Source organism: Punica granatum, chromosome 5, assembly GCF_007655135.1.
Source record: "Punica granatum isolate Tunisia-2019 chromosome 5, ASM765513v2, whole genome shotgun sequence".
Classification (NCBI taxonomy): Eukaryota; Viridiplantae; Streptophyta; class Magnoliopsida; order Myrtales; family Lythraceae; genus Punica; species Punica granatum.
Window position 1 is genome coordinate 10,832,635 of NC_045131.1, and position 13,838 is coordinate 10,846,472.

General features: G+C 41.2%; 2 protein-coding genes across 2 annotated transcripts; one reads left to right on the plus strand and one right to left on the minus strand.

The window, feature by feature from the left end:
- Positions 1-4,343: 4,343 nt before the first annotated feature.
- LOC116208356 (beta-D-xylosidase 1-like) lies at positions 4,344-10,174 on the plus strand. Its single transcript, XM_031541736.1, has 7 exons — positions 4,344-4,830; positions 5,948-6,229; positions 7,185-7,354; positions 7,511-7,608; positions 8,282-8,632; positions 8,816-9,229; positions 9,315-10,174. The coding sequence occupies exons 1-7, from the start codon at positions 4,408-4,410 to the stop codon at positions 9,908-9,910; spliced, it is 2,334 nt and encodes a 777-aa protein (XP_031397596.1). The 5' UTR covers positions 4,344-4,407; the 3' UTR covers positions 9,911-10,174.
- A 1,601-nt stretch (positions 10,175-11,775) lies between these two features.
- Positions 11,776-12,969, minus strand: LOC116206985 (iridoid synthase CYC2-like). Its single transcript, XM_031539830.1, has one exon. The coding sequence runs from the start codon at positions 12,907-12,909 to the stop codon at positions 11,776-11,778; it is 1,134 nt and encodes a 377-aa protein (XP_031395690.1). The 5' UTR covers positions 12,910-12,969.
- Between the last annotated feature and the right edge of the window lie 869 nt (positions 12,970-13,838).

Below are 13,838 nucleotides of genomic sequence, written 5' to 3' on the forward strand. Positions count from 1 at the left end.
GCAAGAGTTCCTGCCCTAGAGATCATGTAAGTGATGACGTGGCTTCTACATGTTTCATCCTTAGGAGGTGAATAATTTGTTTTAATATATATTTGATGTTTGCCTATAAACAGGGGAAAGAAAAAAAAAATCCCCTCGGCCATCGGTTGCGTGGGCCCCCAAATGCGGCCCAGTTTAGAATTTGGGCCCACTTAGGCCAGCTTTTTATTATTATTATATGGGCATACCATACTCCCTGGCCCTCCCAGCAGGCAATACAAATGCATGATTTTCACGTAATCTTTTGAAGGGAAACTCTTCGTTGGCATTGGACACACGCAAGTACCAGCCAACCCTATCCTTCTCACCAAAAGCAATTAATTATTAAGATTAAGATATGTATACATAGGAAAGATTAATTAGCTAAGTACTAAATTATATTATCTTTTCCGGGTGCATTTCTCGTTAGGATAGGTGAAAAAACTTTTCCGAATCCAATTTGGGTCCATAAAGGTCGATTTGAACGAGCTCCATCACCATGAATGTACGTCGGCAATATTTGACCGTTTCAATTTGATTGAATATGTCAAGGGATCCTCTTTAATTCTTGAACTAGGCTCAAATTTTCAATGAAAGCATGGACTTAGATCGGGATAACTTGAAATGCAAGCCTTATCTTATGTAGGCAACTATTTGAATAGACGAGTTGTCCTTATGCATTTATAATAATGACTTCGACATATAGAATTCATCTGAGGTTCGGCTTGACGGCAATACGAAGCGAAATGGACAGGTTTGCGAGTAATTTAAGAGAGAAGCCCATCAAGGAATGGAAATCCAGGGGTCCCTCACCCGTCCCACGATGATGACTTGGACACATGATACTCGCATTTTCTGCTGAGTGCATTGATGGACCGACCGGACCTTAAACAGATGGCCCAGAAGCTCGGACCAATTAATATGATATATATATATATATATATATATATATGATTGAAAATCCCACGTAATTGCCTGGCCAAAAAAAAAAAAAAACATATCCATGTAATTGCAAAAAAAAAATCCAAAAAAAGAAAACCAAGAAAATTGGCTGAGTTGGAACCCTATCCAATCGGAGATTTTTTTTCTACATCCGGAGGGGAAGGAAAACAAGGGGAAAAAAAAAGGTAATAAGGCATGCTATAAAAATTCAAAAATTTGTATTTGTGTTGGATTCTTGTGTGGACCGCTGCAACAATCGAATTTTTACCGCTTGTTTGAATCACATAGTAAGAAGAGTTATGGAAGGGTGAATTATGAAGGATTGTATAACCTTCTCTAACTAGGCGAGACAAACAAGCTGATAAGATCTAGTATCGAAAGATTGTCGATTATGCTCCACCTGCAAAGCCGAATTTGGAGGCAGTAGAGGGCCCGATGGATAGACAAAGCTAGCATTAGCAACATAAACTGATAAACTACTATTCACATGTTGGTTTTTTTTTTTTGGGGGGGGGGGGGATGGGGGAGAGATAAACAAAGAAAGATTCTATATTTATTATTTTTGGGAGACGATTCTATTTATTAAACTAGTGTTACTTGCTTTTCTATTATCTTACACAAATTTCGTTTATTGGGTTATGGGATAACGGCGAGACCTCTCACCAAAAAACAAAAAAACAAAACAAAAAACAAAAAAACAAAAACAAAAGAAAAAACAGGGAGACCAAAACACGGTAACGGTTGTTTCCAATTTTTCTATATAAAGCTCCCGTATCGACCAGAATTATAATTAAGAAAGCTTCCATATAGAGTCATCGACCATGAGTTGAGGCTTCTGCATACATATATTTTTTTTTCGGTTACATAGAGAGGTCCGTGGGCTTAATACAATATTTCTACATACACTATTCACTTTTCAGTTCTAAAGTGAAAACTTAAAACATGCAATATGCTTATATTAGATATACAAGGGCATGTCTTCGATGTCTAGATCTTTTATGTGTCAAAGGATAAATCTAATTAGTTTCTTTAATCTTAATTATTGAGCAGAAGACCCATCATTTTGATTTGTCATCCATACGGCGGAAGTATATATGTATATATTTAACTCTCTCTCTATATATATGTGGATCCCAGCTAATGAAATGATTTTTATTGGATGCTACGTACACCATAGAACAATAATCAAATCCCTACAACTTAATTTCAACTACCATAGCTTAACGACATCGGTGTATCGCAAACAGAATTACACAGGAGCCCTATTTCATTTTCCATTCTGGCAAAAGTTAAACAGAGAAGTACGATTATATTATTCCCCTTAAATAAGATTTTAATAGTGTGTTTGGTTTTAGAGTTGAGTTGAATTAAATTTTGATTTTAATTTGTTTGTAATGATTGCGATGTTGAATTATGAGAAAAAGTGTGAAAAATTAATGAATAGTTGAAAAAAAGAAATGATTGTATTGTTGAATTATAAAAAAAGTAATGAATAGTTGAGATAATTTATTATTAAAATTTGAATCGAATTGTTAAAAAAATTGAAGAAAAATGAGAAAATAATAATTGTGTTGTTGATTTTTATTGTGTAATGAGTAGAGTTAAAGTTACAGTTAAAATCTTAAAATCGAATTTAGAAATCAAACATACCAGAGTTCAAGTCTTGGGAATTGATAAATCATAAATGATTAAAAAGTTTTACTTTTTAGTAAGTTGACCAGACTCAAAATTGAATTAATTGGGACCCATTAAACTTCTAGATTTTAAGTGGTGCATCTCGTGAAAAAAAAAAAAAGGACTTAGACGTTGTGGCTTGGATACTATCTCCAACCAATGCGATAACCGTTCTAGATAAACCAGTTCAATCGACTGAGACAACCGCCCGCAAAACAGGAAAAAAATAAAAAAGTGGAAAAATCAACATTTGAACAAAACTCGTGACTGCTGGACGATTGGAAAAAGAGACAAAGAAGCTAATAGGTTTCACTCACAATTCAACTCAGCTGGTGGAAAACAGTAAAGTCACGGGGAGACATTTTTTATTTACAGACATTATGATCGTGCAGTCAATTTAGCAAAATATTCACGTGCTTGCTTGAAAGTTCTCAATCCCCAAACTCCCCTTTTCCTTATTCCCTAGCCCACAGAAAAAGCAAGAACACACATATAATCCTTCAAGTTAACTAAAGTTGCCTTTCATTGCTTCTCAATAAAATTTCCTATCATATATCACAGTCCAAAGAAAAAGAAAACCAAGATTTAGACACGTTGTGGTTTGCCCGAAACTCGAACTTTGCATCATACCGGAAAAGAAAAGAAAAGCTGAGACTTGCCAAATTGTACCAATGGAAGTGCCAAAAGGAGGGCCATGTGCATATATAGCATTGTCAATTGTAATGGATCATAGTTTTCCGTACTCATTATATTGACGACATTTCGCGTCGAATCTGCTTATCTCATCAGAGGGCCTCCAATGTTTCTAGAACTGAAAATTTTATGTCCATATATACTTAGGGGATACGTATGTTATGTGCACCCACATATTCAAACACGCGCCTATATATATGCATGATACATGCATGTATGTGCAAAAGGCAAATAATGGCTTTGGAAGAACTGGGAAATAAGAGATATGGAGTTGTTGAAAAAGAGAGCAGCCAAACCCCATGCCATACTAGCTTAGCTAGTGCGGGCAATGTGACGGTCGGCGACGTCTCTCTCTCTCTTATTCTCCCATTATGTCGTCAGAAACGAAATAATATATAAATAATAATACTACTAAAACAATAATTCAATATCTCACCCAATCCTTTCGTTTTCTTCCACCTCTGCGGATAATAATCATCCAATCCGTGACCATATAATCCCTATCCTTAAAATATTAAACACTATAGTAGTCCTCCTCCTACAGGCTCGAATATATTAAGCCTAAATAAAAACATATAACTCGTAGGAAGCATCTCGTAGCGTGAGTCAAATTGTGGCATCTCCTCGTATGCTCGCATCTGAAAAATATAAGCATAAGCCTAGCTAATCTTTTGCTTGTCAGCTTAAGGCACTTATAGGAGTCATTCGCTAACTCACTAGCCTCCCATAAGCAAGTGTTTGGACTTTGGGACCTCATGTTGTCGCACATATTTGTGAAACTTTATGGACAAAACATGCACACGTACAATCAAACTGTTATATTCATTGCACTGTCATATTAATCGGTCGCATCGATATGTAATCGCTTGCATGCATGGATTGTTGTGGCTTATACTTCATAATATCACTTACGCATCTTATCACCTCTCTCTTTCCCCTAAAAAATCATTGAGCTTAAAATATCGACGTGGAAATCCAATCCAAAAAATCCAACCTCACACCCTATAAAACCCCAACACTCCCACTCTTCAACACACAAATACCACACTCGGCACTAATATTCATCTTTTGCCCTTCGAAATGCCTCATAATAACCAGAATGCCAATCTCCTCTCACTACTCCCTTTCTTTCTTCTCCTCCTCCTATCGGCCTCTTATTTACAACAGTCCCATGCCCGCCCGCTGTTTGCTTGCGATCCAAGGAACGGACTCACGAGGGGGCTGAGGTTCTGCCGGACGAACCTGCCAATACAAGTGAGGGTGAGGGACCTGCTCGGGCGGCTCACGCTGCAAGAGAAGATCAGGCTGCTCGTGAACAATGCTGCTGCAGTGCCAAGGCTGGGGATGGGGGGGTACGAGTGGTGGTCAGAGGCTCTCCACGGGGTGTCGAATGTGGGCCCGGGAACGAAGTTCGGCAGGTCTTTCCCAGGGGCAACGAGCTTCCCTCAGGTCATCACAACCGCTGCCTCCTTCAATGCTTCCCTGTGGGAGGAGATTGGACGGGTGAGATTTTTGCGCTTATGCTTTTGCCCACTTACTCATCACGTACTATGGTGATAACATATGCATATATATATATATATATATATATAAATTTTTCTATAATTTGGAGAGAAACTTAAACTAAATTTTCAACTTTTAATGGGTAAAGTTGTCTAATAATTTAGGTAACTGAGCTACGGGCTCAAACCTCATGCCGAGAAGGATGTGGTGTCTGATTATAATATATATATATATATATATATATATATATATATATTAGAACATGCGGAATCAGCTATATAAAAGAATGTATAATAAGGGCATGGGGTGACTAAATTCTTTAATGCCTATGGTTTGATATCATGTCCATATTTAATTATATCGTGCATAATTTAAATTTTATATATATTCACGGTATTAGTTACATACATTTGTTATGATTGACTAACTAGATTACATATAGATTTTGATATTTGAAATTGTAATTCCATATATAAGAAAAGTACTGTATTAGAGGGAGTCACATGCTTCCATATAATGGAAGAATAATAAGATAGGGACCATAATAAAGTTAACTGCCATGCCTAGCGAGAAAGTTTTGGCTTATTACAGCTTCTTGTCCAATAGCTTGCAAGTTGCTTCCTGTTAATTGTCTACATTGCCCTCCAATTTCTATATCTATGGTAACCGAGAAGCTTTTTTTTTCCTTCTGTCTCTCTTAAATTCATTAAGACCCGTGGGTCTGGTATGAAAAGATTAAAAAAAAAATCAATAAAGGGATATGTAATTCTACCTTGAGAATCAAATCTAAAACCTTTATATTATTAGATGAGGATGATTGTCAATGCATTATACCTTCTTTCTCAAAGCTCAAAGTCTTTGTCTTGATCAGAAGCATTTGATACAATAGAATGGATCACAATTGATGTCAAACAATTAAACGATGAGAGGTTGGTCGTTGCCGTGATATGCCAAGTTTTAATCCTGTTGGGTGGTTAAGGAAATTAATTCTTGTGAATGCAGTACGTTTGACATTAATAATACATGTTTAGACAGCCCTAGGATTAGGCTGAACTTTTATTCAAGTTTTGAAGCCTAGCTTATTTCCTTTTTTTTTTTTTTCCTTTTCTAACTGCAGGTGGTTTCCGATGAGGCGAGGGCTATGTACAACGGAGGGATGGCAGGGTTAACGTATTGGAGCCCGAATGTGAACATCTTCAGGGACCCGCGGTGGGGTAGGGGTCAGGAAACGCCCGGGGAAGACCCAGTTTTGGCTGGAAAATATGCGGCCAGCTATGTCAGGGGGCTCCAGGGTGATGGTGCTGGCAATCGACTGAAGGTCGCAGCCTGTTGCAAGCACTACACGGCTTATGACCTGGATAACTGGAACGGCGTGGATCGATACCACTTCAATGCACGAGTAAGCAAATAATAGTACTCGGTTTTTTTCGTGATAATTTACGTATTATAAAACTTCGAAATCCGGTGAAAATATGTGTCGAGCAATAGTGCTATTGAAAAGGACTCGTACACTTGCGTGCGTGGAAGATTCTCTAAAAATTGACAAACAAGTCATTTTAGCCGGAACCCAACTAAATACGATGAAAGAACCAACCTATCATACATTCATATCAGTCCTCATTTGGTAGTTATTTTGTGGGGGCAGCGACACAAATAATAATTAATTAATTATAAATCTTTTAATTTGGGTTGACAGAAAATCACAGGATGGCATTGAAATCAGTGCAACCTTTCTCTCTGTCCTTTTTTTGACAGAATTTGCGATCGACCTCTTTCGCTTTGTCTCATCCAAAATCGTAGCCCACAGATAGTTCATTTGAATGTGATGGGAGGAACGGGGTCTGATATATGGTACCATACGTCCTTATAGAAATTTCAAATTTAATTCTTGTTAGTAAAATTATTTATATTCTTCTCATTAAGTTCTTTATTTCCTTCTCTGTAATGGAATAAAAAGGAAAAAAAAGTTATCTACCAAAAAAAAAGAAAAAAGAGAGTTACTACCGAAAAAAAGAAAAAAAGAAAAAAAGTTATTTTCATCTTTATATACGTATATACAATTCTTTCCTCTCGAAAGATTATCCCCGCGTTGTTGAATTACTGTGGCCTAATTTGAAAATATGAGTGATTTGTTTGACACTTATCAAGAAAAAAAAGGGGTGCTTTGTTTGACGATCGAGAAGACCATCCATTGTTGATGGCGAACTGCTTTGTCCTTTGAACTTACTACACCAGCGTCTCTTCAATCAGTTCATATTATTGAGAATAATACAACGGTCTGACAGATGATGAATTTCGGGGAAAATAGATTTTACGATTATTCGGTATGTTGACTGCTCTAATCAACTGTGTAGGTAAGCAAGCAGGACCTGGAGGACACGTATGATGTGCCGTTCAAGACGTGCGTTGTGGAAGGCAAAGTCGCGAGCGTGATGTGCTCGTATAACCAAGTAAACGGGGTCCCGTCCTGTGCTGACCCGAACCTCCTCAAGAACACCATCCGGGGTCAGTGGCACCTTAATGGGTGAGTAGTGCTGGTTCTTGTTACGCTCCTAGCTGCGAGGTTTGAAGTTTAAACACTAAATGGAAAATGTACCGGATATTCCCATATTGTAATTATTCTTCTACATGGTGCCGATTTGGGATCACGTGAAGGTTGGTTTGATCCCTTGACTTGCAGGTACATCGTTTCGGACTGTGACTCGGTTGGGGTGCTATATGATAGCCAACACTACACAGCGACCCCAGAGGATGCAGCTGCGGCCACCATCAAAGCAGGTTGGTGATTGCCTTAGTAATTATTGAGGCTCCTTACCTCCTAAACCATTTGCCGGGTCCTTTTTTTTCCTTTCCCTTATTATTTTTTATATAATATGTGACTGGTTCAAGCGATTTGTTACTTATTTTTATTGAGATGTCAAGTTTGAGTTTTATAAATGTCGAAAATCCATGATTGAGAGAGTTTTACTTTTTAGTGGGTCGATTCGGCTCGAATATTAATCGAAATCTATTAGACTTTTAAATATCAGGTGCGGATCAAAAAATAATATCCATTTTCTCTTAGATGCTTGTTTTGCAAAGAAGACACTTTTAAATTGTGGGGGGGGACCAGAATTCACTTTTTTGGGTGCATGTAAGTTGGCCCTTGTATGCTTTTCATGCGACTAAACATAATAATGACATATACAAGATTGAAATTGAGGGTAGCATGATAGCATCAGCTTCCACTGACAATCAAGATATTCTGAGTTAGATGTCCACTCTTAACTCATTCACCCAAAATCTTTTAGTCTCACTCAGCTACTTCTTTACTTAGCTCATGGCACTTCTTATAATCCGAAAAAAATAACATATCTCTAAAATTGGTGTAATTGAGAAGGGAAAAAAAAATGGATTTCTAGTAATAGAAGTCCACTACAGACTACTTACTTACTCGAAAAAATTCTTGCAGGCTTGGATCTGGACTGTGGGCCGTTCCTCGCAGTCCACACGGAGGAGGCCATAAGGCGGGGCAAGCTCGCCGAGGCCGACGTGGACCTGGCCCTAGCAAACACAATAACGGTGCAGATGAGGCTTGGGATGTTCGACGGTGAACCGTCCGCCCAACCACACGGGAACCTTGGACCAAGAGATGTGTGCACCCCAGCCCACCAGCAATTAGCCCTCGAAGCGGCCCATCAGGGCATTGTTTTGCTCCAGAATCGTCGCGGTTCTTTGCCCCTGTCTGCTGCACGCCACCGTACCGTTGCTGTCATTGGCCCCAACTCCGACGTCACAGTGACCATGATTGGTAACTATGCAGGTAATCTTCACCCGGATTCACTTTCTTCTGCTTCTTCTGGTTTTTTCCTTCGTTTTGTATCGTCCGTCACTTCGGGCTGAATTACTGGTTCAAACTTGGCCTGCCGGACACCCGAGCTCGGTCTTTTCCGGCCCAATAAGTAGCAAATGTACTATTTGTAATTTGCGGTTGCAAATTTTGCAGGAGTTGCGTGCGGATACACCAGTCCTCTACAAGGAATCGGGAGGTACGCACGGACCGTCCGCCAGGCCGGCTGCTCCAACGTGGCCTGCCCCACCAGCCAGATGTTTGGTGCTGCAGAGGCCGCCGCTCGTCGAGCTGATGCCACTGTGCTTGTGATGGGTCTCGACCAGTCGATTGAGGCCGAGTTCAGGGACAGGGCAGGGCTCCTCTTACCAGGCCATCAGCAGGAGCTCGTGTCTCGGGTCGCAATGGCCTCTAGGGGACCCACCATATTGGTCCTCATGTCCGGTGGGCCTGTTGATTTAACATTCGCTAAGAACGATCCGCGGGTCTCTGCAATCCTCTGGGTTGGGTACCCGGGGCAGGCTGGAGGGGCTGCCATTGCCGATGTACTGTTCGGGAAGGCCAACCCGGGTATGATAAGTTTTACTTACTTCACATGTTCAATGAATGTGTACCATAAGAATTCTATCACCGGGAAGTTTCTTACTGTTTCCAGGGGGAAAGCTGCCAATGACATGGTACCCGCAGGACTACGTTGCCAAGATTCCTATGACAAACATGAACATGAGGGCGAACGCAGCACGAGGCTACCCGGGCCGAACCTACCGGTTCTACAAGGGCCCCGTCGTCTTCCCCTTTGGCTTTGGCCTAACCTACACAACTTTCACTCACTCGCTCGCCGAAGCCCCGACACAGGTCACGGTGCCGCTAAGCACCATAAAGAACACAACCTCCCTGGTGGGCACCGCTTTGCGCCTCAGTCACATAGACTGTAAAACCCCCTCGTTGAAGATCCATGTCGATGTCAAGAATACCGGTACAGTGGATGGAACCCAGACCCTGCTCATCTTCTCAGCCCTGCCTGCAGGGGACTGGTCCGTGGGCAGGCAACTGGTCGGGTTTGAAAAGGTACATGTTCCTGCTAGTTCACAGAGGCGGGTGAGGGTTGACGTCCACGTGTGCAAGCACATGAGTGTGGTTGATCAGTTCGGGGTCCGAAGGATTCCGATGGGTGAGCATGAGCTTCACATTGGTGATGATCTCAAGCATTCCATCACCCTCCATGCAAGTTTGGGTGAGATTAGAGTCTAATACTAGCTTTTAGGAATGAACAGATATCTATACTTCTGAAGGCACCATGGCAATCGCCTAAAAACAGGCCATTGTCGTTAATTAACCACGAAGGTGGAATTAAGCAATGAACTGCATAAAAGCAATGGTATACAGATGACTAAATTGTACATTAGATTGTGTATTGAATTCCAAATCCATTCGACTGCACAACAGGCAACCGAATGGGGTATATGTATTGATTAGTGAATGGCAATGAAAGATCTGTTCTGTTCTGCTCTTAAATTGGCAACAGAGGTATAGAAATCCATTTTCTCTTCGGATTCAATGACAAGTATCGAGCCTCCTTGCAATCTTGAACTATTTGCTAAAGCACCAAGTCTCTTATTTCCATGTTCGTAATATTAATTTTGAAACAAATATTCAGGTAAACATCATCGCCGAAGCAGATAAAAATTTTGTCATCTGGTTCAGACATGATCTTCAAGTCCACGGGGCAGTTGAGATGATTGAGAATCATGCCAAGATAATTTCAATCCTTAAATTACCTAGGCATGTACCTACATTGACATCAAGTTGCAAGATCGTGGAGATGGAATCAATTTAGGTCCTTGATTTCCTCTCGTCGTATTCCAAATCATTCAAGATTATGACAGCACAGCTAGTATATCATTCCAAACCTTATCACCATTCGATAATTCGACACCCTTCTATTGATGTACAACCAAACCCCATGTCCACGATTGTACTGTCCTCACGTTTTTCCTAGTATTATACTTCGTAATTCCTAATACTATACATTTTCGATTTTGCTCTGTTCTTGTTTTTCCACTCTCTTTTTTGCTCCCACAAACCTGTGTTAATATTTCATCTTGTGGAAGCCATACATCCTTCAACCGAGAATGAGATGCCTCGATGCATCATCCTATTCCATGCCTGCGAAACAAAGTACAGATGAGCAGTTTAGGCCAATTTGCAGATCACCACTCGCAGGGACTTTCCACGAGTAAATTCCACTGGCCACCGGACTGGAGCCCCGCATACCCGATGAGAAACCAGAGTTGCCACCACCCAAGGAGAGGCTCAGTGCAGAGTACATAGCCTATTCCTGATAGCCAGCCAGGAAATGAAGCTATACCTCGGAATACTTAGTAAATACCATACGAGCATCTGCCACCCGACTTTCGCTTCTTTCCTTCTCAGCACTTCCCAAGTACCGACCAACCAACGAGCTCATGTAACAGTAAAACGTTCCTGCCATTCTCCCTTTCCTAAAATATCTCTGAACTTACTAATATTGTACCATTAAAACGCTAACAAGCATTATTGAAATATTACCGATTTACTACAGCTTTTGTACTGCGATGTACCTGTGCCACAAAAATTTCACTCCACTCAAGCAGAGCTCGACAAGGCTGCCTTGATCCACTACGACTTCTGTAATGGAGTTCAATCACTCCAGCTTAACTAGAAGAGCTTAGAAACCTTCAAGAGAAACCTAGATTGTATTTTCCCCATGCGGAGAAAAAGCCAATTTGCGGTTCAGATTTCGGCATAGTTGGTGCAGTCCTCTCACATCCTTAAAAAAATTCGGAATTCTTGTGTGATAAATATTGTAGCGGTATACCCAACCTGTTATTTTCTCATTAACTTTTTGATGTGGGATTCTTAATCCTTAACTTTCTATGGTTTTTGAATTTGTAGACTAGATTAGATCGTGATAATAGCTTCTGAGAGTAGATAGATGGCTATAGTTCCTTGAGCAAGAAATTAAGCAAATTTTGATTACATTCCTTAAGCATAAGAACTTCTTAGCAGATTCTCGGACTAGAAAATGGGGCAGAATCAGAAATACCAAATTGGTTCCATATATGTAGCCGTCTGGTTCACGGTATGATCTTCATTTTCCTAAGCCTGTCGATCCATACCGGGATGCTCTTAAATGTGTCGGTGAACCCAAAGAACCCGAACTCGCGACTCTTGGTCATGCTACTCACGTGCTGAAACGTGAAGTGCAGAACAGTACTCAGAGCAACAGAACATGAAATCTCGTCCAGCTTGGTCTTGTAAAGCCCATGCTTCTCCACAATCTCATCCCACACCTTCCCTTTGTCTTTCATCAGTCCCACAAAATCGAACTCCCCGCTCTCCTCGAAGGGCACGAACTCAACCCTCAGGGACTTGGCCAGCACTTTCCACATGCTCTTCCACGTGAAGAAGTCCCCGTTTGTGCAGTTGAAGGCCTGGTTCTTGGCGCTGTCCGTGGTGGCAGCCCATATGTGCTGCTCTGCAAGAACTCTTGCATCCGTCACATCGCAGAAGTGGTCCCATGTGTACTGGGTTCCCGGGAACCTGAACGGTAATCCTGTGTGCCGGCAGATTTCCGCATAAGCGGCTAGTGTGAGAAGCGCGTTGTATACGCTCCTGGAGGATGCGTCGACTATGATAGACGCTCTGTGTATGGAATAGGTTATGGAAGGTGCATACGAGAGCAGAATGTCCTCCAAGGCATAATAGAAGTTGGGATATGGGAGCCGAGGAGAATCCTCACGGAAGGGTGGGTCGTGCGGGACAAGGTGGCTGGAGAGAGCTGATAACTCGTGCAGGGGCCCCATGTAGTGTTGGGTCCCCGTCTGGAGATTGACATGGCGCAGTGCTGAAGCCCCCGGAGACGGGCTGGTCACCAGAACGTTAAGAACATTGACCAACATGGTTGAATTGATGGTTGTTTTCTGTTCTTCATTGTCTAGTGCCTGAAGTGCCACCCAGAACACGTGGGTGACTTCACGGGAGATCGGGGCAAGCTTATTGTGCGTGTCCTTGGAGTCGGTTGCGTCAAGGGAGATGTAGTCATCTAGGAAACCACAAGCTGGGAGCCAGGAAGGCCTAGCACGGCGGGCCACGCCGTAGACTTTCCATGGGCCGCCCGGTGCCTCAGGCTTCTTCAAAGCCTCGACGAGGCTCAGGCCTGCCATGCCCGTGACTCCGACCACCAGCGCCACCGCTTTAGTTTGCTCCATGTGAAAGAAGAGGAATGACAAAAGGAGGAATATATGGTTGTGAGATGAGGATGCTGCATAAATATCAGATGATATGGGCTCGTAAACATGGGGTCTATAATGAGCCTAAAAATGGACATGGGTTGTTATTCAAGATACATGCTAACACTTCTAGCCGATGATTGGTGGAAAAATCTCTGGCTGACTTCACGGCCATTATAGTGACTCAATTCCAAGAAATTGCGAGAGCTTCGATCTATATTATGCACTATCAATATCTATAGACTATATTCGCACACAATATATATAGACAATAATTTTCAGAGAGATAGCTTCATATGCATAATGGTAATGGACACCCGAGAGGTACACTCTTGTCTCCATATGCACAATGGTAACGGAGTGATTGCTTCCGTACAAGAAGTTGATAAAGTTTCGTGTGTTAATTGCTAAGAAAGGGGCAGCATGGCACAACACTCATAATCGAGTAATGGAATATCTGAATTAAAAGTCGTTTGGGACTTTGGTGGGAGGTTGAATAAGCACTTAGGCCCTATTTGGTTTTAGGATGTAATTTTAGAATCACAATTCTAACTTAACTCTACCCACTACAAAACAAAATAACTCATACAAAGTCAAAGAGTGAGTCCCATTTATACTATTTTTTTTCACAATAAAACAATATAACTCATACAAAGTCAAAAGGTGGGTCCCATTTATACCACTCTTTTTCAAAATCAAAATCTAATTTTAAAATCCTACTATGAAACCAAACGCAACCTTACTCTCTATTTTTTAGGCGTAAGTAGTGTTCGAATGGAATAAACCACACCAACTCCCAAACTAAGTATGAGAGGTTTTTAATTCGATTTTTACCAATGGAATTTTGCCTATCCTATTATTTACCTTTCTCTATTCCCTACCCTGGTTAAAAGTGGTAAGTTCATCTG

Bases quoted from the DNA above. Each gene is read 5' to 3' on its own strand.
- LOC116208356 (XM_031541736.1), top strand. From the start codon at position 4,408: ATGCCTCATAATAACCAGAATGCCAATCTCCTCTCACTACTCCCTTTC. The intron at 6,230-7,184 runs GTAAGCAAATAA...TCAACTGTGTAG, and splicing joins GATACCACTTCAATGCACGA to GTAAGCAAGCAGGACCTGGA. The intron at 7,609-8,281 runs GTTGGTGATTGC...AAATTCTTGCAG, and splicing joins TGCGGCCACCATCAAAGCAG to GCTTGGATCTGGACTGTGGG.
- LOC116206985 (XM_031539830.1), bottom strand. From the start codon at position 12,909: ATGGAGCAAACTAAAGCGGTGGCGCTGGTGGTCGGAGTCACGGGCATG.